General features: G+C 40.8%; 1 protein-coding gene across 1 annotated transcript in view; it reads right to left on the reverse strand.

Moving 5' to 3' along the window:
* Positions 1 to 4,613: 4,613 nt before the first annotated feature.
* NWD2 (NACHT and WD repeat domain containing 2) overlaps positions 4,614 to 26,160 on the reverse strand; it is a 221,674-nt gene continuing 200,127 nt past the window's right edge. The window contains exons 4-7 of the mRNA XM_023224679.3: positions 24,092 to 24,295; positions 20,538 to 20,682; positions 14,982 to 15,571; positions 4,614 to 10,779 (exon numbers count right to left, since the gene is read on the reverse strand). Of these exons, the coding sequence (XP_023080447.1) occupies positions 6,847 to 10,779; positions 14,982 to 15,571; positions 20,538 to 20,682; positions 24,092 to 24,295 (4,872 nt within the window). The 3' untranslated portion in view covers positions 4,614 to 6,846. The remainder of the gene's footprint in view (positions 10,780 to 14,981; positions 15,572 to 20,537; positions 20,683 to 24,091; positions 24,296 to 26,160) is intronic.

The raw sequence follows: 26,160 nt of genomic DNA on the forward strand, positions 1-26,160 counted from the left end.
GGACTCAAGCCCTCCTCGCGCGCGCGGGGCGGGGGATTGTCCCTACCTGGGACCGGACGGCGGTGGCGGCGGTGGCGGCGGCGGCGGGGTCGCGGCGCCCATGGCTTCGCCGGCCTCGGGCGGCCGCGCCGAGAAACGCTAGCGGCTCCGCGCTGCCCGGAGCCCGCCGAGCTCGCAGCGGCCGCCCCGGCGCTGTCATTGGGCCCGCGCGTCACGTGGCCCGGGCTGCGGGTGAGCCTCCCCGACACGCGTAACCCTTTACCTGCAAGCCCCGAGGATGCGGCGGGGCTAGGGCTCGAACCCCTGGAGTCTGACGTCCGACATCCCCGGGGCCGGGGCTGCTGTCTCGGGCACACTGAAGCAGAAAATCCACGCGCTTGTTGTTCTTCGAGCACAAACGACCGTGCCAACCGCCTGCCATCCTTGGAAACTCCGTGATGCCTACTCCAGTGTTGCGCTGGAGAGAAGGGAGTTTCCTATGACCAAGGGACTGGAGTACGGGGATAAACAAATGCACCCCCTGGCAAATACATGTGTACTCCCAAACCCCGCGAACTTGCATTTTTTCGGTTTCCTCCTCATTTCTGGCATTCGCCGCCTAGACCTGCTGTGAGCTCCATGGCCAGCCCTGTATGAGCTACATGGACCTAGAAATAGCGGGGGCGCCACCGCCACGATAAAAACCAGGGAAGTTGCACACCCTCGCCTGCACGCTAAAGGCCACAGTGGGAGTTCAATGAACTCCTGGTTCCTCGTCCCCTCCTCACCCACTCCCCCACCATCCCTTTCTTTTCCTGAGGTCTCATGACCTTGGCCACAACACTGCATCCAATCCACTGAGCTCCACATTCGTGGCTGGTAACAATCCGTATACCTAAGGTGGGTGGAGAACTGACTCTGCTTAAGGACTGGACATTCTTTTCACCTGTGCCCCAAAGCAAACGCTGGGCTTGCCAAAAAAAATGTGTTAAGCAACTGCGCCGCCTAGCTTACCGTCTTTTCTCTTCTTTTCAACTCATCCAGCAAGAGAATAAAACAGGGTATTGCAGAGGCATCTGGACAGAGTATTATCTAAGGATGGACGTGGTGTCCTTGGGGTTTCAATGTATCTGCTTTAATGATTCTAGCCCCATTCACATGATATTTGCCAGGCTTTTGAATATTTGAAGACTCAATTTTTTGAATCCTTCTAATTTTGCAGTGCTGGGATTGCACGCTGTAAAGTGGTAGATTTTTGCAGGAAGTTATATGTGATTTACATCCTTTATAACAATGAACGGCACTCACGTCCAACTTACAGTCGACACTTAATTGCAGGATATTGATACATTTATCAGGTAGATTATCTGTCCAAAAAGGCTTTGGTATTTGTATTGGGTTTCATTTTATTTATTTATTTATTTATTTATTTATTTATTAATTATTATTTGAGACAAGGTCTGGCTGTTGTGCAGGCTGGAGTGTGGCGGGATCTCGGCTTACTGCAACCTCCTTTTCCAGGGATAAAGGGATCCTCCCACCTCAGCCTCTGGAGTGCCTGGGACTACAGGCGCATGCTACCATGCTCAGCTAATTTTATTATTATTATTATTATTATTATTATTATTATTATTATTATTATTTGTGTGTGTGTGTGAAGACTAGGGTGGGGGTGGGCTCTCCTTAGCTTGCCCAGGCTGGTCTTGAACTCCTGAGCTCAAGCAATCTGCCCGCCTCGGCCTCCCAAAGTGCTGGGATTGCAAACTAAGCCACCGCACCCAGCCTGTCTTGGGTTTTAAAGTGCAGTTCCTAGACTAATAGCATCGGCATAATCTGAGAGAATGTAGTAAAAATGCAGATTCCTGGGCCCCACGCCAGACGTATTGATTCAGAAATAGCTGGGGAGAGAGGGTGAAGAAATCTGTGTTTTAGCAAGTGGTACCTACTCTAGTTTGCGAACTGTTGCTCTGAATATGCACAAGTAGCTGGCAAAGTTCCCCTCATCTATTAAACAGTAAGGGCTGGCACTCTATAAAACTAGAGGTGCTGCTTTTATTTGTATTACCTAAATTACCAGTATTCTGTAATTTTTCATGTTGATACACTGAAACTGAACCCTCCATGTGTCCATACAATGTGTAATCTGTACTTCTTGCAGATCTCTTGGAATGCCAGATTGTCTGAGGGGGCCCTTGTAAAACATATGGAAGAAAAACCTATGGTTTCTTAATGCACACCAGGGTGAAAACACCATGATTCACTTCATTTTTTAGGTGTGCCCATGTTTTCATTGACATGTAAATTGTTCCCAGCCAATGAGTCATGAAAGATAGGAAAGCTAGTTTATTTGAGTGGATTTATCAACATGGTTCCAGATTTGTGAAAGAGTTCTAAAAAAGAAACAACATTTAAAAAATTATGGTATCAGTTTATGTTATAACCCAAAAAACTCCCCACACCATATTAGGCATTGTAGTATGGGCTCCTGAGGAAGAAAGAACTGAGTGGAGATTTCTCCATGGGATAGATAGCATATTTCTAATGGGCTAGATGGTGTCTTACTCTTAAACTCTCTAGGTCCAAGTTTTATGATTTTCCTCCACTTTCATCTCCTGTGCACTTTACATTTGTAATTCTATCTACTCAGTTTCAACTGGAACTGAAATTATTTGAGTTTTCCCTCTCCCTCATCAAACACCTCTATCCATTAAGCCCTGAAATAAATCTTGAATTGCTCCTACTCTAAGCAGGTTCTAAGATCAGGTTCTAACACTTTCTAACTGAGATCATTGCCATGGTCTTTACTGGTCTCCCAGCTTCTCGTCTCTTCCATCTCAAAGCCATCTGACAAAGTAACTGCCCTTCCCCCAACTGTTTTTCCCAGCTCCCTGTTGAAACCAGCACAATTTTCCAACAAGCCAAATGCCCATAGCACTGAAGCTTGAGCAATTTAAACCTGCTGCCTGTTAACCAATTCCTCTTCCTTAATTCTCCCTAATTCCTATTTTCCTATAGGAGGTTACAGTGAGATGCTAGACACCTGCTGCTTATTGAGCAGCTCCTCTTCCTTGCCCTGCCTGTTTTCTCCTCCCATATAAACCCCAGCTTTAGCCAGGGGAGATTCAGATTTGAGTCTTGTCTCCTGTCTCTCTGGCTGATATCACCCATAATAAAGCCTTCTTCCCTGATAATACTCATTGCCTTAGTGATTGGCTTTCTGTGTAGCGAGCAACTGGACCTAGGCTGGGTCCCTGGCTTTCAGTAACACTATTGACTACTGAATAAAGTCTAAAATCCTGACAGCATTTGAAGTCACCTGAAATATGATTCAACTCCCATTTTTGCTCATGCAGCTTCCTTTACCTGAAATGTCTCTCTGACATTGACAAGTAAGCCCTAATTATTCTTCTAGCCTCAGCTCTATTTCCTCTGGGTCAACCTTTTTGATTCTCAGGTAGCGTTAACTGCTCCTCCGTAGTGTATCCTCAGCACCTGGCTCTCACTCTTACTAGCTTTGAAATCAGTCTCATCTGGTTTAGCTGTCTCTTCTAGACTATAGGGTTCTGGATGGCAGGAGTCATGTGTGACTTTTCAAATCATTCCAGGATATAGCACAATGCCTCGGGCAGAGAAAGCATACATTGTTGACTGTTGTGTTCTTGACCCTAGGAAAGAAGATATTTAAACAAACTCTATTTATTTGAAGTGCTTTTTTGCAAATATTTATTAACTTCTCTACATTTTCTTTGAGAACTAAAAGGAGAGGGGTTTAACCTTTTCAACCTAAAGGATACTACCCTTTGTAAGTAATGGAATCATTTTCTGTGGTGGTAAATTTTAAACTTGTCAGTCTCAGCCATGTGATGTAGGCAATAAACCAGAATAATTTCTTGTTTTCTTAACATCTTAAAGTTTCCCTGAGAACAATTATTTCATGACAACTAGATACAAGATTTCAGATATTTCCTATGTATTATCACTTAAGCTCACCAATACTGCTCTGTTTCTGTTTGTAAAAAATATTTTTTGGTGCGTGTGTGGATTCTCAGATCCAAGAGGCAAGAGACGGAAGAAAGGGCATGTGGGAAGGCTTCCCTTGGTCCTGCTTGTTCACCCAAAGGGAATTTATGAGAGAGATGACTCCTCAGCCATCATCCTTCTTCTCCTTCCTCCCCATCCTTCTATTAATGAATTCATCAACTATTTCTGTATACCTGAAAAACCTGAGTTTGCAGCAACCTTCAGTGATCTTCAGAGCTAGCCCAGTCTCCCACCTGCAAGTTAGAAAACATCTTTGTAGGTCATTATTGGTCTCTAAGTGCCTACTAAATACTAAATGCTCTATTTTGATGTACCTTGAGAAAGTTAAGGAAAAAGACACTGAGACTGCACTGAAATCTTGTTCAGCTATTCTCCCTGGACCCCTGTTTCTAGGTTTCCTTACCTATAAATTTGGAATACTAACAGGCCCTGCTTCACAGGGCTGTTGTGAAGATTAAATGGCTTAGTACATGCAAAGCTCCAAGAACAGTGCCTGGTGCAACGTAAGCACTCAGTAAGCATGAACAGTTATAATTACCGGAGGTCTCTAATCACATCTGCCAAAAATGGGGGAGAAAAACAGCACGCCAATCTAAGTAGTTTATCTTTTATTCATACAAATAATACATACACAAGACTGTATATTGTTTGAAGACTGAAATAATTTTCTAGTGTAACAACTCTGTAACAAAATTTAACTAAATGTAACATTTATGAAAATATAAATCTCTGATTGGGTAGTTCTTCCCAACAATACAAAGTTTACATAAAAACATTCAATATGAGCTATCAGTTGCAAACAAGTTAGGAAAAAATCATTCAAGTCACTTGTATACTCTATTGGCTTTTACGTAGAACATTCACATACTACATTTAATCCATCTAGGCATTAAATTCTTAGAAATGTGTGGCATGGAGGTTCAACTGATAATGACAGGAATGAGAATGTGTTGCCTAAAGAGCTCAAAAGCGTAGACGCATATAATCAACTCCAGGTGATCTGTATGTGGGTTGCCTTCTCTGGGCTACCACCTCCCTGGCTAGTAGCTAAACCAGAAGTAACATACTGAAAAAAGTCTTTCACTGCGGAGCTGGGTATTTTTATCTGAATCACATCTTTGAAAGCTTACATGTTAAACTGCTTTCCAAAGGGAAATACAGTTGACTTGGATTCTTTATGGGTTACATGAATTTATTTTCCCCATTAGCATCAATGATCATGATGTTGCTGAAGTTTTTCTTATACTGCTTCCCAATGTCCCTATGAGGGCTGCAGCAGAAACTATCACTACCTTTATTTTGCACTCCACAAAAACAACACACTGATGAGGTTAAAGGCCTGTCTAGGAATACACAATGAATTTATGGCAGAGCTGGACCTATAGCAAATCAGTTCCTAGTTCATTATTCTAGTAAATTGTTAATTCTCCACTTTCTAAGAAAACTAAACTAAACCAAAAGCGTGGATACCTTTTGAAAAGTTATCCAAGGACATGCCGTGAGGAGGATATGGAAGAAAGAACAATCATCTTCACCTTTTGAGATGTAATGTTTTCTTTTAAACAGGTGAAGTAGTTTTAAAAAATATTTAATACCATTCCACAGCTTCTGCTTTGAAATGGATAAGACTATAAAAGGCTCAGAAGAGTACTCAGAAAGAGTAACAGATAAAGAAGCATACAGATGGCGTGAGAAAGTGATTACAAACAAGGACAATAAAGAACCTTTGGACACCCTTAAGATTTATGGAATATTTTAGCACAAAGACAGGCATATTCAGTTTGTCCCAGAATATTTGGTCATCTATCTGCATTTTACACAGGAAAGAGAAGGAATGTGAGTAAGGCAAACGTCATCAGTATCTCAGAGATGGCATGTTGAGAAAGCTTGCTTCCTATTCACTGCAGGAATTTAGGGAATATTTATGCTTCCATACAACTGACCAAATAGTACAGACTGCTGTTAGTACAATGATGTAAATGGACAGGTGTTTTGACCAGATTTGTAATGCCCTTCCTGTAATTCTTCTTTACACCAGCACAAATATGCATTTCAAAAAGATGTGAAAAGATTGTTGTTTCTTATTAAACGTGTTCTTTTGCAACCCAGTAAATAGTTTAAAAATCATATATTCTGTTATACAGAAACCCTTGCATGCAATTGTTGCAACTGTATTTTAATAAAGACTGACTCTCCATGTTCAGTAGCCCTATGATAGTGGTAGTTAGTTCTTGTCCCAGTCCAGTCCACAGTCTCACATTTCAGGTCATATCTCTTGGGAAACTGGGAATACACTTAGGTATTTTTGTTACATTATTTTGCACCTTTAGACCATTCACTGCAGACTAGGTGTACACAGTTGTCAGGACTGTAAAATGTAAAGAGAGATTAAGGCTATGTTTACGTATCATACAATCATTTGAAGTCAAGCATCTCTTTGTCTTCATGATTTCAGCTGATTTTTGTAGAATTAATTCCCATCCAAATGATCTGTATATAACTCTAGCCTCTCTCATCTTAACCAATGGGATGAATTATGCTGCCTCACCACACAGCTAATTTAAAAACTTTTAGCCTCTGCCTTTCAGATGAAGTAACCATTTAAATACTACTACTACAAATTCTGACATTCCTGGATACACTTTGGCAAAAGGACCGCACCCAAGACCAACCTCCTATTTGTCCATTTCATGAACATCTTAATAAAACACTGGAATTCCAGCATTGCTCCTGTCTTTTAAGAAATTAATCGTTTATCATTTGGGGCACATTTTTTTTTCTTCTGTACGTGGATCACATATTTCTGCTTAGCTGGAAAACATTTTGTCAGTTATCAGGGGCATAGCTGTGGCCCCTGGCTTCTAGGGCCGAGCACACCCGCTCATAACAAGAGTTGTGTTTCTTGGAGGGTGTTGCTTCATTGGACTCAGTAGAGTCGCTAACTGTGATGGGGCTGTCTCTTGCAAAGACCTCAGTGGACTCTCTCCATAAGCAATCCACAGATATTTTAAAACAATAACTGTTACACTTTGGCCTGGAGGTGTGTGTTGCATTGTTGAAAATTTGTCTGCTATTTGAAGTGGCAATTTTGATTTTCAGTGCAGCATCTACACGGTCTACTACCGTGTATATCCCTATACTCCCATCATCAAAGCCCACAATGATGTTCAGGTGCCTCTGAGAGAGTGCAAGGAAAGTTGGTGTTTTGTAAAGGGAACAAGCACCGATATTTTTGCCATCTGCCAGTCTCATTACAATTAAACTGAATATCGCACCATTTTCATCCTCCTCCTCCCCATTTCGGAAACAAATGTATACCAGGTAGCGACCATCCCGAGACAACCTCTGCCGCCAGATGATCCCAGAGGCGTGAACCACCCGCAATTTACCACTGTGTAAATCTAGCACGTTGATGTTTTCATCTCCCCTGGATATAATGCCTAGCTTTCCATTGGGAGAAATTTCAAAATCCTCCAGATTTTTCAAGAAGTTGTTTGGAAGTTGCACGCGCCGACAGATCACTTCATCTGTCAGACTCCAGATGTTCACAGTCTCAGCCGATGTGATAAACACGACGATATCAGGACAGTCAGGGATTAATTTAAAATTCACGATGGTGGTCCCATCTTCACAGCAAAATTTCTTGGTGATACTTCCTGTCCAAAGACTGACTGCCAACACTTTGCTTTTAGTCATTCCCACCACGAAGGTATTTGCAGAGGTAATAAAGGCATTCTGCAAAGTGGTCAGAATGTTGCAGACCCTGTGGCCTGTGGCAAGCCTCCAAACCCTGGAGGCATTTTCCTCGCAGAGCGAGACTACAAATTGGTCATTGTGTGTAATCAGCAGCTGAGATATTCTCTGCCCGTTAATTCGAAAAAGGTTTTCACCACTGCTGGTGTGCCAGACATACTGGCTACTTTTGTCATCTGATGTCACCATTACATCTCCAGTGGATGTTAACACACAGTGTTCAACTATTCCTTCATGCTTGAACACTGCTTCGATGAAGCCACTGCTGAAGTTCCACTTATGAACACAATCGGATCCATCCAGGGAGTAAATGATTTCCCCTCTAGCAGGCAACAATAGACTTCGGATGGGTTTTCCAGTCTTATCTATGTTGGACATAGCTGTGATTATATCTATATCCCAGATGGAAAGAACACCACTGGTTGATAAAGATAGTAGCATATTGTGGTGACTGGATTTCACTAACTTAACAATGGAACCTGAGATTTCCCGCAAACTTGCCATACACTGTCCCGTGTCCCGCCTCCAAAAAAACACAGCTGAGGTATTTTCCATGGTGGCGATGATGCAATCTCCATTTTTAGACAGCACGGCAGATATAAAGCGTTCGTTGTGCTTGGCTCTGAACTTTTCAGCCACCTTCCACAGACCAGTATCTAAGAGCTCAATGCTGAGGGCTTTACAGATCAGAACTGCACTTTGGTCTTCTGAAAGCTCAATGCTGACCACCTCGCTGTCTTCTCTTCGGCAATCAAAGTCATCAGTCAGCTGGGGGCTGGAAATGTCCTCGGTATTCCAAACAGAAAGACTTCCTTCACTGTCTACCATGACCATTTCCTGAGCCGTGTCCAATATAAGAAGAAACTTCACAAATCCACCTGAAAATTCTGATGACACTGTACATAACTTTTCTCCACTCCCTAAATGAAAGATGGTGGTTGTGTTCAGGTATTGGCCACAGAAAGCATACAGACCATCCAGGGAGCACTGGACACACGTCACTTCATACCAGCAGTGGAACTGGTAAAGTGGCCATCCGTACAGCAGATCAATGACAGTGACGTCTTTGCTGGCTTCGAGCCATGCAAGGGCGTGGTTGGCAGACAGTGTAAATCCATTGATGTAGGTGGCGCTGCTTCCATGCTTAGTCCCCTTGATTTCTACTTCAGACAGGAGACAAGAATTGACATTGTCATAAATCAACAAGGTGTTATTTGTTGTAGCCACCACAAGGTACTTTTCATCACTGGTGAGTTTCATGCCCAGGATGACAGACTGGGCTGTGGTGATCTGCCTGAGTAGCTGTCGAGTTTCTACATCCCAGGTGCTGATGGAACCATTTTCTAAAGCTGTGAGGACAGTGCTGGGGTTACAGGTAGGCAGGATCTCTGTGACATGCAGGTGACTGGATGATAAAGGAAGACGCTCTGGGCTGTATGTCACATCCATGGATGAATGCAATGGTACAATGGAGCAATATTTGGGCCCGTCTTTGTCACACTCTAAAAGAAGATGTCTAAGTTTGGGCAGGGAGCTTACAACAGGCAGCAGTCTTTGCTGAAGCTCTGCTGAAAGGGAGCCGGGAAATGCAATGACCTTGTTTTTGATGCTGCGGAGGGTGCTGGCCAGGAACTTCAGCTCCTTCTCTTGCGAGTAGTTGTAAGCCAGCTCAATGTCTGAAAGCACTTTGTCAAACTGGCCAATTTTGATCATGGTATAAAGCCAGCTGAAGTTCATGATGATGCCATAAAGCAGGTCATCGGTTTTTCCACACCTCGTCAAGTGGTACAAAAGCTCAGACATTTTCCGATGATTGACGAAAAAGATGTCAGGTTCCAGGGGATTACACTGGAAAACCCAGGGCTGGTCTGGAGCCTGCCTGTCAAAAGAAGCCTGTTCCATGAAATGCTTTTCTTCCTCCAGCAAGCTTCTGCTCTCCAAGTCAAGGCAGCCATTCAAGTAGGGGTCCTCGAGGCAGAAGGCTTTCCTCCTGCCCCCTGACCAAACCCCCAGAAAATAATCTGCTAGGATGGTGTGCATTTCACGCAGGTCATTGTCATCCTGCAGATATAGCTTCTGGGCTATGAGATGCAGGTGTCTGTTGGCCCAGACTAGGAGTGTGACATTTTTCACATGTCTTTCTATTAGGTATCCACTGAGACCCTCCTTGAGCCTTGCAATGTACAAATAAGGTACTCTCAGGGGATTGCTGGGTCTGGTGTTTTCATTGAGCTCACTCATTACACTGTTGTCTAGGGCTAACACATCCTCCAATTCCATTTCACTCAGACCCATTTTGGCCATGGTGATGTAGCCAAGAGCCCTAGAGACCAGTTTCTGACCACACTTCTTCTCCAAGGACCAGAATAACTGCTCTATACTTTCATGAACGGTGACAGAGAGGGAGGATTCATCGACATCTTTGTGAGATCTCCAGTGTCTCACCTCCCTGAAGGTCAGGTTCACAAACATTGGGAGTGTGCACTTGGAGAATGCATTGTTCACGTAAATCTGCTGGCCTGATGTGACCTTCCTTTTGACGCGCAGCAGCTGGTGTTTGAGAACCTGGCTGCACATCTTCCTGTCTCGGGGAATCAGCTCGATATAGTTGTCTTCTTCATGGATAAGGCACCTTAGTTTCTGCAGGATCCCGTGTTTGTTGGGCAGTGTGGAAAGGACTATCCGGACAAAGCGGGGCAGGTGAGCTGGGAGCCACCAAAGCTTCCTGGCGTCATCATTCTCTGAGAGGTGCTCTAGTGCATCGAATATTATGACTAGAGGTCTCTGCAGTGAAGACTCATTCAAAAGATTTATAAATAAGTCACAGAGGTCATGGATCTTCTTAGGGTAGCTTTGAACCAGACACCGGTAGTTAACTGCCAATTGTTCACAAACACTTAGAAGGAGAGTCCTAAGGTCAGAACTCATGTCTGTCGTTCCTAGAAATCTCACGATGACTACTGGGTCAGATTCTGGTCCTGTGTCCTCATGTAGCCAGCCATAAGCCTGAAACACAAAAGTGGAGTTTAGAATGGTAATATGTATTCACATGGTCATATGTGATAACATTGCCTCTCTCCAGAGCTCAGACTTCTGGTCACCCCGACCGTGCAGAAAATAGCCTAGGACCCGAAATTGGAAAAACCTTTTAAGAAGGCCGAAGAACTGCCATGAAGCTTGTGTACCAAAATCTACAGATGAGACCCTCAGGATTACCCTTACTGAGGGTACTAAAGTAGTGATAATAGTATTTTTCACTCATTAGGTAACATTCAGCTTGTATTCCAAAAGATAAGAGGTGTTTCATGAATTATAAATATAAATATCTAGTATGGTCAGCTTTGTATCACTGAATGAATACCCATTTCCTGGTGCAGCTGTTGGCACACAGTAGGTCCTTTGTAAGTGTTTAATGAATGGATTAAGTAATGATTTGCATATTAAGTTAAATATATGCATTAATTAAGAGCATATAATGTCACATATGGCTAACCAAATTTCCAATTAATTAGAAAGCAATAAAAATATTCAGTGCTGAAATTACTCTGAATATAATCTTTTATAATTTAGAGATAATTTTATGGTGTTATAGGATCATAATTTTGATTATTATTTATCTGTTATAAAATCCACATAACGGTGGTTAAAAGAGATTTGTTAAATGTTGTGCTTTGTAACAGATAGTTGATTTTATATATATGCAGCCATCAGTCATCACATTGTCTCTCTGAAGGGTGGATGAGTTTACAGTGTCATTCAATAGGAGAGGAAACTGAGGCCCAAGCTGGATAAATGACTTCTCAGAGTTAAATGGTCACCAAGAGACAAAACCTGAGTAGAAGTCATACCTGACTTTTTATTCTTTCATTTCTTTTTTTTTTTTTTTTTTTTTTTGAGATGGAGTCTCGCTCTGTTGCCCAGGCTGGAGTGCAGTGGCCGGATCTCAGCTCACTGCAAGCTCTGCCTCCCGAGTTTACGCCATTCTCCTGCCTCAGCCTCCCAAGTAGCTGGGACTACAGGCACCCGCCACCTCGCCCGGCTAGTTTTATGTATTTTTTAGTAGAGACGGGGTTTCACCGTGTTAGCCAGGATGGTCTCGATCTCCTGACCTCGTGATCCGCCCGTCTCGGCCTCCCAAAGTGCTGGGATTACAGGCTTGAGCCACCGCGCCCGGCCTATTCTTTCATTTCTTAAAAACTCTGTGGCATTAAAGGATAAAATATGTGAGGAACTCACTAAGTTCAGTCTTTCTGTTTTGAAAGGTCAGGATAAGAAGAAATATGCCCCCAAGGCATGAAATACTCCAATGAGTATTTTTAGGAAAAGAAAGTCTTTCAGTTATCCTTGGAATTTACAAAGGATATGCCTTAGATAAGACAGAGTGATTTTACACATTAGGAGGGAAGTTTGTGAACTTTGGTTCCTCAAGAGACGTAGTTCAGGTTAAGGCATGAATAAGATTAGAAAGATTTATGGAGGACAGTTTTATAAGGCGCTATTAAGGAAAATAAACCCTTTGTTGCTGTTGTTGAGCCTCAACCTTTGAAGCTGATTTCAAGGAAGATAATCTTGTCATTCAACAACTATCCTTTGGTGGTAAATCTGAAAGCACCTGTTTGTTTCTACATTGATTGCTTATGATAGCTATAGGCATCCTCCTCCCAGTCACATGTTGCTGAACATGTAATATCTGTAGACAGCAGCCCTACCATCACGAGTTCATGCTCATGGCAATGCTGGGTGACACATGAGATAAAAATGAGATATTTATCTGCATCCTCAAAGGGACATGAGGTCACAGGACAGTACAGGTTGTTGTTGATGGTGAGTCAGACATTCCCCAGGAGAAAGGTAAATGAAGCGCAGGCAGGGGACGTAAAAAGAGGCACAGTTTCTTGGAGGACCCGACTCCTGGATAGTCAATAGATAGACTCAGGCTATTGGACAAAATATCCAGAAGAGCAAGAGCTCAGAAAGCCATTCCTTAAACTGACCAACTCTGGATAGTTACCACACTCTGCCTCGCTGGGACTGCTTATCTGTGCAGGGAATCAGCATGTCCCACGTAAGTCTTGACCTCTTGTGCTAGAGCATGTGGAGACGCATCACATGAACCTTTGACTTAGTCACATTGAACAATATTTGTTTCCTCCAACCGCCTGTATGCTCCTTTCCTCCACAAAGAAAAGGGCTCTAGGGTGAGTACCAAATGGCATATGTGAATGTTTACTCATTTGGTTTCAGTTCTCTTGTGCCCCTCGTGATGTTACTATCTTGCTTATTTGGAATAATTCTAAAGTTTGAAGATACAAATTCGTGTTCAAAGGCACACAAACATATGCATACACAATTTGTGTGATGCAATGTGGACCCTAAATACAAGCCTGCTACTTCATCTAGTGCTTAATTAAAGAAAAAGCTATATCTTCTAACACAAGCAGAAAACCCAGCTGGTCTTGATATATTAAGAAAAAGCAAATTAGACTTCCTATGGACTTTTCAAAGGTAAGTGGAATATACCTGATTTCACCTATGGGCTTACTTTGGAACCTAATCCTCACATACAGTGCAGTGCAACTGTCTCTGTTCTTGTCCTCAAGAGGACCAATTTGAGATTATGTAGCACATGACAGGTTATGAGAATATTCATGAACTTAAAGAAAGTTCTGTTCTTAAGAGAGTCACCATAGGAAGAACAATGCAGAGCTTCAGAATTAACACCATAATAAAATAAACCATCACACTTTGACACTAAGGGAAGAGGAGGTTAAAAATAATGGAACTAGTTTCATCCTGTTTAGGCTGAAGAGCCAACTCAGCAGATACCACATTCCAGAGTGAGGTTCCAGACCATCATGCAGGACTTGAAAGGGAGGTTCTGAAAACCAGTTTTGCTACTGTTAATAGATTACCAACTGCTAGCCTGAAAAAGAAGCCTGGAGAGGCAGGGAACAATGGTGGGGATCAGGGTGCTGTGGGTTGTTTCTCTGACCTCCCCCTCCCTCAAAGGAGGTCAGAGAGATGCCTGTCCTTGACTTCTAGCCAAGAGGAAGGGACTTTAGTGGACCACCTATGGAATGCCCCCTATAGCTTGGGGGTACAGGCATCTGGTACCTAGTGACATCTGGAAACCATGAAGGCTGGGTGACTGAGGCTGCCTAGCTGCTGTGATGGAGAAGTGAGACAGAGCTGCAGGGCTGGGACTGGCCTGGAGGTCTAGAGTTCCTCAGAGCAACACAATACCTGAGTGTTTCCCATGTGCTACATGTGGACAGCAGGCTGCAATGAGCGGACAAGCATTTCTGTTTGTTTTGTTTTTCCCAGGTCCTATCTAAGGAGTGTGCTGGGCTGTAGAGAGGATCTTAGCAGAAAGGTACTGGAAGCACATTGCTGGATGTCTAGGAGCTGAGGAAGTAACCAGCTAGAAAAAAGATGCATTCCCTTGTGTCTAGGCAACTGTAGGTAAGAGACGCTCAGGGAAGACAGGGCAGAGGTACGAGAGGGGAAGGACCTCCAGGAAGCCATGAAAAGGCCTCCAAAGAGATGGGAGGCAGCTTTAAACATGTGCTAAGAACAGAGAGTTCACAGCCCAGTTCAGAACAGTACTGGTTATGTAAGAACTTTCTGGCCACCTTACCTTTCCTATATACCCTAAACTGTAACTTTATAGGAATCATAAATGTCATTGGGATTAGGAAAGAAGAGAAAGAAGTGCCACATGGAAAAAGAAAGAAGATCCCCATTTCCCATTGCAGGTGCCTTGTTTATGAGAGGCCCCAGATGGGGAAGAAAAGTGTAGACTGATGTTTTCATTTTTACCTTAGACTGGACATACTCATTACTGAACTGAGACTGATTTAGCAGACAGGAGTGGCCAGAGGGCTTGTCTTTGTCTGAAAGGGATGAGAACAGTTATTGAGATTGGCCTGGGTTTTCATCCAAATGGGGTGATGGGCGGGAACTAGCCCACAACATGAGTCTGAACAGTGAAAGAAAAAAATAAACTTGCTTTCCAGTTGTATTCCATGAGTTTTGCTCTCTCAATATAACTGTTACACCAGCAAAAAAGAAGCACTGAAGTATTCACTTTTAAAAGACCAACTCTAATTCACATAGGAAATGCAGAAAGTAGAAATGAATTGATTAATTTACCATTTTCCAAAAGTACAAGTTTTTGCAAATATACATGGGAAAGAATAGGCTTTTACCTTCTTTGCTACTTCAGCTAGCAGAAGGGTCTTCCCAGTGCATGGCCCACCATATATAATAAGAGGGTTGATGTGTCCAGTTTTGCTTGGAAGAATGTAGTTATGCACTATGTTTAGAGATTCACATTTGTACTCATAGAAGGAGGCATATGTTTTACATAATGATGAATGTTGAAGGATTTCGTCATAGAGTGTATCAGTTTCAGTGTCAAAATTCTGTTGTACCGTTGCCTGAATTATATCAATCATGTCCTCATAAAATTGTTTACCAAGTCCTTCGATGTAATGATTTTCTATTTCTTGGGAGTAGCCTAATTTCATGTCACAATGAGTAACAGATGTGTACACTCTCAGATTAGATGATGCAACAATAGTAGGAATAAATTCATCCCTGAGTTTTATCAGCTTCTCTTGGGCTTCTAGGTCCCGAATAATCCTCGGTTCTGTTCCAGTTATATCCATGTATTTTCCCATCTCTGGGATTTTCACAAAGCGCTCAATGTTAGCAATTTTCCTAATGTAGCAAACACACTTCTTTAGAAATGCTGGAGTTTGTTTTCCCAGAGCAAAGTCAAACTCATCCTCTATAGCTGAAAGAAAATATAACAAGGAGTTTATTGCTTAGAACAAAGGAGCAACACACCCACATTCTCAATAGTCAATGCTTAGTCATTAGTGGTAAATTATTTTGCTTATGATTTATAGCGAAATAATCTTTAGAATAATTTCCTGATTTCTTATTTGTCTTTTCCTAATCAGCCAGCAACCCAGAACAGGTTTTACATAAAATTATCTAATTTTCTCCCCAAGTTTTGGAAGAGGTTGGACATAAGCATAATAAAGAAAGCATATCAAATTTATAGTGGATATTTCTAATATTCACTATTTCTAATTGCTGCTCAGTTTTCCTCTCAGACTTCAGAGGTTCTAAGAGGGAACAGCAAGGACCCATTTGGGCCAGGAAAGAAAGAGGAGGAGGCTGAAGGATGTAGCTAGTTAACCATTCCTTGTCAGCCTTTCCTTAACAAAGTGACCTCACCATTTTGTTTGAGGTGTATTGAGTCCTAGTCAGATATGACCAAATATCAATACAAAAGCACATTTTTTTTTTTTTTTTTTTTTGAGACAGAGTCTCATTCTGTCACCCAGGCTGGAGTGCAGTGGCGCGATCTCGGCTCACTGCAAACTCCGCCTCGTGGGTTCACACCATTCTCCTGCCTCAGCCTCCTGAGTAGCTGGGACTACAGGAGCCTGCCACCAAGCCCGGCTAATTTTTTGTAATTTTAGTAGAGACGGGGTTTCACTGTGTTAGCCAGGATGGTCTCGATCTCCTGACCTCGTGATCCACCCGCCTCGGCCTCCCAAAGTGCTGGGATTACAGGCATGAGCCACCGCGCCCAGCCCAGAAGCACATTTTAAGGCAAAATATAATCATATTCTGATGACCGTTTAATCTGGGTGATCTATGTCACTGTTATAATATCCATCGGAACGAATACAAAAAAAGTGACTTAGTATATAACTTCATTTCTGCTAAAATATAACATATTATGGCTTATAATACATATACTTGCACATAAGTAAATATACATTATAATAATTTGTGTCCCCATAAGAAAATTTTAAACTGGATCAGTAGTAAAATGTGTAAAAAATGTATAAAATAAACTAATGGAAATGAATTACAAAGCAAGCAGTCTTAAAATTGGCTGCTCTTCCCTTCTTCCTCCTTCCCCATCCCTTTCCTTCATCTAATTGCTCTTCATTGAACACTTTTTATATTACAGGCGTGTTGACAGCTGCTTAGGATACAATGGTGAGAGAAAACAGAACATTGAGAAAAATAATCCATTATGGAGTGCTATAAACTGAATGTTTATGTCTCCCAGAAATGTATATGTTGAAACCTAATCCCCAGTGTGATAGCATTAGGAGGTGGGGTGTTTGGGTGATTCGTTTATGAGGGCAGAGCCTTTATGAATGAGTCATGTTCATATATAAAAGAGATCTCAGAGAGTTCCCTTGCCTCTCCTGCCCTATGAGGACACAGCAAGAAGAAAGCCACATGGAGTGGGAAGTTGGCCCTCATCAGACACAGAATCTGCAAGTGCTTTGATCTCAGATTGTGAAATTTCTGTCAGGGAGTCTCTGAATACACATGGCTGGTCTGGCCATAAATTGAAAAAAATTATATGCTGGCCATAAGTCCAATGTCAAGCAAAATCTAGAATATATATACATATATTCTATAATGTAACTATTAAGAAGGGTGAGAATTTTATTTTAAAATGATGCCTTTCAGTGGGACTCTTGTGATAATATTTTTTTCAGTAATGACAGCCTTTCAATGGAAATTTTCAACTCAAATGAAAAAGATATTTTCTTTTTTTTTTTGAGACGGAGTCTCGCTCTGTCGCCCAGGCTGGAGTGCAGTGGCACCATCTCAGCTCACTGCAAGCTCCGCCTCCCGGGTTTACGCCATTCTCCTGCCTCAGCCTCCCAAGTTGGGACTACAGGCGCCCGCCACCTTGCCCGGCTAGTTTTTTGTATTTTTTAGTAGAGACGGGGTTTCACCGGGTTAGCCAGGATGGTCTCGATCTCCTGACCTCGTGATCCGTCCGTCTCGGCCTCCCAAAGTGCTGGGATTACAAGCTTGAGCCACCGTGCCCGGCCGAAAAAGATATTTTCGTAGCTGCCAGTGTCTAGTAAGCTGTGACATGAGCATCGGTACATTTTACAAAGGGTTTTAATTGAGCACGCTGGTTAAGGAAGCCAGTTAAAGGAGCTTATAAACATATGTCTACTATCCTTTTTAAGGAAGAGTAAGAACTTGCTATAAAGTAGATAAGGGAAGATGCCAGCAATCTGGACATCATGAGCTACTAGCAACCTTGGATCCATCTCTTTTCTAGTCATCTGTGTAAAATGCTACCAGGTTGGATTAGCAGCTTGCTACATTCTGAGAGCATCATGAAGAGAAAGGAAGCGGTCAAACTGTAGTATCTATATACAATGCATTATAATCAGAGATATGCTCTGCCACCTTTGACTCCCAGGAAACAACTCAACTCTAACTTGACGTTGTTATCACATTTATGGAAAGAGCGTATCAAGCAGAAGTGTTGATCATAAATGGAGCGAAAAAAGAAATACAGATAAACCAATTTGGCAGAGCCCATCTAAGCTTGGCTCGGGGGGAAAAATGCTGTACACAGAATGCCTGGTATGGTATAGACTTAAATATACCTAAATAAACGAGAGCTATGATACAAAGGCGACTCTACAGAGTCGCCTATTTTTAGAGGCAAAGTGCATGCTTATGATTTTAGGGGACTTTTATTCATAATTTCTGATGCCTATCTGTAAATATTATCAATTTGAGAATTTTAGGGCATTATTAGAATGTTATATTTATTTTCTGTTTTTGCATGTTCCTTAATGTCCTGAAATTTAACCAGTGATAGTACCCACTGAAGGTAACGGTAGAAATAGGTTTCCAGTCCTGGTCATTATTATCCATGAGAAATTGATTTCTTTACGATTCCCAAGGCCACTGAGTTTTGATGTTCTCAGAAGGGCACCATTTTAGAGTCTTAATTTATTTCTCTTCCTCTCCTGTTGTTTAAAAAGGTGAAACAGGAAGCGTGAAAAATTACATTCAAACGTACATAATACACCTTTAACAGGTTCTATCCAGTATTATTTCAAGGTTTCTAAAAATATAATGTATACTATATCCATTTGAAAGAGTTGGCATGTCAGCAATTTTGATTGTGCAGATATGATCTTAAAAGGAGTTTGAACGTAAAATAAACAACATTGTCATGAGCATGTATATATTCAGGAGATATAACCCCAAGCAGGAAACAGCCCACTTGCAGTAGCTCATGTGAAATTTCTCATCTTCACATGGCTATCCATGTGGACAGAGTTCTTCACTATGGGGAAAGCTAGCACAAGTGTTTGCCAGTGAAATAAGGAAACATTGGAGCTGTGTGATTGTAAATAAGAGGATAACTCCCCCGAACTGGTGTCTTTTACATAAATAATAGGAAAGCTTCACTCTAGGTACTTTTTACTAAGACAGCTCTTGAAGGAACAGGGGTGTTCTGTCTTTGATTAAGGTGAAGAGCCTGAGCCTCCAAGATGGATCTAAAGTTTCCAAAGGAACAAGGATAAACACTAATCTATATATTTAAATATAGTACGTATTCCTGACGATTGTGGTATTTTCAGGAAGACTTTAAATAAGCCCTAATTTTTAAATTTGTCAAAACCATTTGCATCATCTCTGAGCTTCACACACATGTATTCAGTGAGAATGATTACCGAGTGCCTTTTAGGTTTTCACGAAAGCTTTGCTGCACCATTCCAACACCAGTCTGAAGAAGCAGCTATTATAATTTTTCCCTTTATAAATTTTCACTATCAACTTTCAAAGTAAATGCTTACAAATCTGACTACTTTTACCTACTTGTGTTTGTTCCCTGGAAACTATGACTGACATATTCCTTCAGTTCTGTAGTTTCCTGAGCAACTTCTAATGATAAAGCTTCCTTTCCATGTCTGAGAAAGGCCAACAGGTGAGCCTCTGTACACAGAATGCATGGTACGGTATAGACTGAAATATACCTGAATAACTGGGTAGGTTTTTATTTTAATGTTAAATTTGAGCCTACCAAATCCCTTGTGTCACACCGTCCAATGGCTCTATCTCACCCAGAATAAAACATAAGGTTCCCATTATGGCCTGTACTCAAGTTCTATCCTCATCTCTCCCTCCTTGTAAAAGTTCAAACAAACAAACAAACAAGCAGCAAAGCTACCTTTTCTTTTTCCTGCTCCTGGAATTAGCTAAGCACATTCCTGTCTTAGAGGTCTTGAACCTGTTGCTCCCTCTGCTGGGAATTCTCTACCTTAGATACACAGGGCACTGTCAGCTCTGATTTTCTTCTGTAATTCAGGTCCAAAGTCAACTCCTTTTTGCCCACCTTATCTAAATCTGGACCCCCACATCCTTTATCAGTCACTATTATCCTATGACTGTGCTTTATTTTATTCACAATACTTATCAATCACTTTTGATATGATCTCGTTCATTTATTTGACTACTTGGCTATCACTTATGAACATTTTCCTCCCTCTAAAAAAATAAGTTGCAGGAGGCCTGAGACCCTGTCTTTTTACTCAGCATTGTCTCCCCAGTGCTTGGCACATAGGAACCCAACAGGTTCATTAATATTTGCTGGATAAGCGGGTGAATGATGAACGAACAGCTCAACGGAGAAATCATGGCAGAATGTGGTCAGTTATATCCGGGGCCACCTCTGTCTTCTTTTAAAATCACATTTTCTAGAGAAGCCTTCGAGTTAAGGGAAGACTTTTCTATGAATTAAAACAAAAGAACATTTGCTTCTCCAGAACATAGGAACATTTAGAAAAATTAAATTTCATCAGGTAGTAAATGAGATTAAATTTGCAGGGCATTAAAGGGAAGCAGTAGATGTACCTATTAATGATCTATTTCTTATTTTACTGAAGGTGTGGGAAAATTACCTGAGAACAGGTACCTCCTAGCCTGGCTGTGTTTCATTTTACCCTTTTCGTGTAACAGCTTTACAGCAGCCTTAAATATCTTCTTGATCTCATCTGATACCTCTTGCCATGTCTTCTCATTTTCAGCATTGGCAGAAGGCTGCATCTATAGAGATGTAAAAGGGAGAAATTAGTCTTATAATCATCAAAGAAAAATAATATTTAAGAACAAGAAAATTTATATTATTTGAAGGCCCACTATGTGCCAATACTATGATAGGTGCTTTACAGACAGTGTCTAATCTAATCCCCTTGATAACCCTGAAAGTTAGAAATTATTTCCATGTTTCATGCGAACTTGACCAAATGACACAAGGGTGTCACCCAAATAGGGTGTGTTTGTTGGACTTTCTTATATACCATGCTTTTCCCATTTGAGTTTTGATACAAATGCCATAAGAAGATAATCTCTGGTGTCCTTTGAAAGGGGAGAGAAAGTTAAAGGGGAGGTGCTCTTATGTTATATCTAATTGTCTTTATTTGTTTTAGCTTCATTTGTTTTGATGGTCCACTAGGAGATAAAATGGGAGGAATGCCTACCAATAAAGTAACATTTACATAGTCTTGATGATAATCTTATTAATACATTCATTTATTCAATAATAATTTATGCAGAAATATCATGTGGGGTTTTAGGAATAATCTCAATTTCCCTAGTGGATCATAAAAATAAATGAAGAAACAATTAAAGCAAATTAAATAGTAACATATGAGAAAATCCCCTAGATCATGGTATAAACTGGTTTCTTGGGGTATCAGGTTCTTTGCTTTGTATATTTACTCGTGGCATCTTTAACTGGGAAATGGTTTGGGTTTACCCCAATATTCCCACCCAGAGAAACAATATTGTTACATATAATTACTTTGAATAATACATGTGAGGGCAAAGAAGAAAAATCAAGGATTCTGATCTGATTTCCTGTTGTACAGAGAAAATGTGTTATGTTGGATACCAGAATGACAAATACACAGATCCTGAAGTGGAGAACTGCGGGTAACCCACAGCTGTCCTCTTGGAACTGCGTGGGTGCTGACTGAATCAAGGACATTCTCTTTGGCAGAGGGTTGGATATCTATGCCTTCTTTGCAATCTCCCTAAATATTCTACTCAGTGAACAGGTTCACCCTTCCTCTCTTCCTCTTTCATTTGCTTTTAAGGGACATATCATAAACTTGGGAGCCAGGTTGGAAAGTAGAAAACAATGTTTCCATCATGCTCAAGCATGAATCACTCCATCACTCTCCATAAGATGCATGAATATAAATGGACTGTTTAAAATGTTAAAGAAAAAATATTAAGTTAAAATTTAAAAAGAGACTATAAATAATAGCTAGGTAGATTTTACAAAGGCCTTCCTCCCACAGAAAACAAACGCACACATGAACGTTTCATAAAATAAAAACTATAACTGTCAAACTTGAAAACTCAATGTACAGACAGAGTGAACACAGCTGAAGAAAAAATTGGTGAACTGGAAAAATAATCTGAAGTTATCTTCTGGAAAGCAGCACAGAGATAAGAAAATTGATCATGTGAAACTGATCATGATTATGATGATATGATTATGATCAGTTTCACATGATCAATTTTCTTAATTTTTTTCTTCTTCACCCTCACACGTATTATTCAAAGTAATTATCTGTAAGAATGTTGTTTCTCTGGGTGGGAATATTGGGGTAAACCTACCTGATCATGTGAAATGATCCCTTTTCATTGATTATGTGAAAGAGAAATAGAAGCCGTAGAGGACAGACTGAGATGGCCAAAGGCAAACATAATTAAGTAGCACAAAGAAAGAGCAGAGGTAATAGAGGAGAGGCATTGTTTGATGAGATGATGACTGAGAATTTTCTAGAATTAAGAGACTATATGAATTCGCAGATACAGGAAGCATGACATATACGAATCAGAATAAATGGACACATTATAGAAAAGTGGCAAAACAATAACTTTTTAGATAAGTAAACAAAGGGAGCTTCATTAATGGAAATTTAACCAATTAATATTAAGAATTAATGATCAATTATTTCATTAAATTATTAATTATTTAATAATACCAATATTAATAAGTAAAAATCAGTATCATTAGTAAACCTTCTTTGATGGAACTTATAAAGGATATACTTCAGGAATAAGGAAAATTAGACTAGAAGGAAAGTCAGAGATGCTAAATGGAAAGGTGAGTGACAAGTCATAGTTTCTTAGTTTTGGATTTAGTTTTTTTCATTCAATTTTTAAAGGTGCACAATGTGATGTTTCGATACATGTATATACTGTGAAATGGTTACCACAATCAAGTTAACTAACAAATCCACCACCTCACATAATTACCTTTGTTTTGGTGGGTGGTAAGAACACTTGAGATCTACTCTGTCAGCCAATTTCAGGTTTATAATTAACTATAGTCACCATGAAAGTTTGTGCCCTTTGACCAACATCTCTCCATTTCCTCTAAATCCCAGACCTTTGTAAACACACTTCTACTCTCCATTACCACGAACTCAACATTTTTAGATTCCACATATAAGTGAGATCATACGGTATTTGTCTTTCTGGGCCTGGCTTAATTCACTTAGCATAATGTCCTCCAGGTTCATCCATGTTGCTGTAAATGGTAGGATTGCTTTCTTTTAAAAAGACTGAATAATATCACAGTATGTGTGTATATAAATGTTCCTTAATTTCCTTCTACATTGTCTTTATCTTTTCATTTGCTGACAGACACTTAGACTGTTTCCATATCTTGGCTATTGTGAACAATTCTGCAATGAACCTGGGAGTACGGATGTATCTTCAAGACAGTGATTTTATTGCCTTTGGATATATACCCAGAAGTGGGTAGTCCAATTTTTAATTTTTTGAGGAACTGCTATACTGTTTCCCACAGAGGCTGCCCCAATGTACAGTCCCACCAACAGTGTACCAGGGTTCCTTTTTCTTCACATCCTCTCTAACGCCTACTATCTTTTGACTTTTTGATGGCCATCCTAACAGGTGTAAAGTGACTTGGCATTGTGGCTTTCATTTGTGTTTCCCTAAGGATCAGTGTGGATTTAGTTTTAAAAGGAAAACTTGCGCCGGGCGCGGTGGCTCAAGCCTATAATCCCAGCACATTGGGAGGCCGAGACGGGCGGATCACGAGGTCAGGATATCGAGACCATCCTGGCTAACATGATGAAACCCCGTCTCTACTAAAAAAATACAAAAAACTAGCCAGGCGAGGTGGCGGGCACCTGTAGTCCCAGCTACTCGGTAGGCTGAGGCAGGAGAATGGCGTGAACCCGGGAGGCGGAGCTTGCAGTGAGCTGAGATCCAGCCACTGCACTCCAGCCTGGGTCGCAGAGCGAGACTCCGTCTCAAAAGAAAAAAAAAAAGAAAAGGAAAACTTGGGGCCTAGGGCAGAGTAACTTTCTATCTACTCTGTCTTTTCTGTGCAGAACCATCCCTGGATGACGTAAACGGTAATAAATGTAGTAATGGACAGATCCATAGGCTGGAGGGAAAGGCAGCTTACTGCATTTCTATTGCTTTTCAGCATTTCTGCCTTGGGTCTGAGGTAATAGGCTGCTGGCACCGAGTTCTCATCTCGACAGTACCACTCCTCCAGCAACTTGGTCTCCAGCTTTGCCTCTATGGCGGCATCCAAAATCATTTCAAACTCTGAGGCTTCAACTTCTCCAGGGATTCGGATATTCCCATATTTTTCACCTAATAGTCCCTGTGTATCAACAAGAAAGTTCAATTTAGTGTATCACCAAGAAAGTTCATTTTAGTATTCACATCACATGGTCACTGAATAAATATTAATCAATAGATAACAAGATACATTGCTCCATCAGTTTTCTCTTTTGGTCACAGTGGATAGTTGATTTCCTAAGTAAAATTAGATCAATTATATTACAACAAATTATTCATAGGCTGAGAAATGAGACTCCATATCACATCAGATCAATTCAAAATAAAGAATTTTTGCAGCCAATTTACTTTCTCAAAGTTTACGTAATACAACAAAAGCTGATCTACTCTGAGATCTGTTTGTTCATATCAAAGAAAAATGATGTGCTAGACCTTAAAAATGTCAAACATGTAAAGCCTCAAACCAAATAACTGCTCTGTCAAGAATTGATAGCATAATCCTAAGCTTCAGATTCACACCCCTACAATAAAAAGAAGTATGACATCACTGAATGTGATACTACTAGTAACCCCACTGGTAATTAAAAAAAAAAAATTCAAAATGTAAACAAGAGAGCATTTTCTCTCTATTAAATTGGCAAAAGAAACCTCTCACAGAAAAACAATGAACAAATATGTACTCAGCCTCATGTCAAAGTGAGAGAAAATAACCATAGAGTGCTGATGGGCCTGTAAAATCATCTAGCATTAGAAGCCTAATCAGGCAATATGTATTTAGAGCCCTAAAAATCTATATAACTTTTTACTTTGCATTTTTTTCTTCTGAGAATTTGTCTTTAGGAAATAATTAAGGATGCAAATACTTCCAAAAATACTTATGCTGAATTGGTTTCTTTGAAATAATTGCCTAATAACCTAAATGTTCATTCAAAAGATGTACTAAATTGTATCATACAAATATATTGACTTAGAAAGATGTTTACAAATACATATTAAATGAAAAGTGTAAGTTATGGAATGGTATACATAAGATGATTCCAGGCTGAGTGCGATGGCTCTCGCCTGGAATCCCAGTACTTTGGGAGTCTGAGGCGGGTGGATCACTTGAAGCCGGGAGCTCGAGACCAGCCTGTCCAACATGATGAAACCCTATCTCTACTGAAAAATACAAAAATTAGCCAGGCGTGGTGGCATGTGACTGCAATCTCAGCTACTTGGGAGGCTGAGGCACAAGAATCGCTTGAACCTGGGAGAAGAAGCTTGCAGTGAGCCAAGAATGCGCCACTGCACTCCAGCCTGGTAAACAGAATGAGACTCTGTCTCAAAAAAATAAAAGATGATTCCAGTGATTTTGATATTTATATATAGAGAGAAGAGAGAGAATATTATGTACATATGTTAGAGAGAATATCACGTATATATGCATACACAAACATACATAAGAAACATTTTATAAAAATGTAAAGCAAGGTTATTAATGGCTATCTTTGGGTGGTTTCAAATTTACATAGGTCATTAAATAAGTTTATTATTTTTTATTAAAAACCTTTTTTTGGTATACATATATATTATTTTGTAGTGAGAAAAACAGCAGGTATGTGAACATTTTAAATTTAGTGGTGTAGGCCGGGCATGGTGCCTCACACTTGTGATCCCAGCACTTTGGGAGGCCAAGGTGGGAGGATCACCTTAGGTCAGGAGTTTGAGATCAGCCTGGCCAAAATGGTTAAACCCTGTCTCTACTAAAAATACAAAAACTAGCCAGGTGCATGCTAGTAATCCCAGCTACTAGGGAGGCTGAGGCAGGAGAATCGCTTCAACCTGGAAGGCAGAAGTTGCAGTGAGCTGAGATTGTGCCATTGCACTCCAGCCTGGGCAACATAGTGAGACTCCATCTTTAAAAGAAATTAGTAGTACTGCCGATTTGCTTTGTGGAACAACACTTTC

This window comes from Piliocolobus tephrosceles, chromosome 3 (assembly GCF_002776525.5).
Source record: "Piliocolobus tephrosceles isolate RC106 chromosome 3, ASM277652v3, whole genome shotgun sequence".
NCBI lineage: Eukaryota > Metazoa > Chordata > Mammalia > Primates > Cercopithecidae > Piliocolobus > Piliocolobus tephrosceles.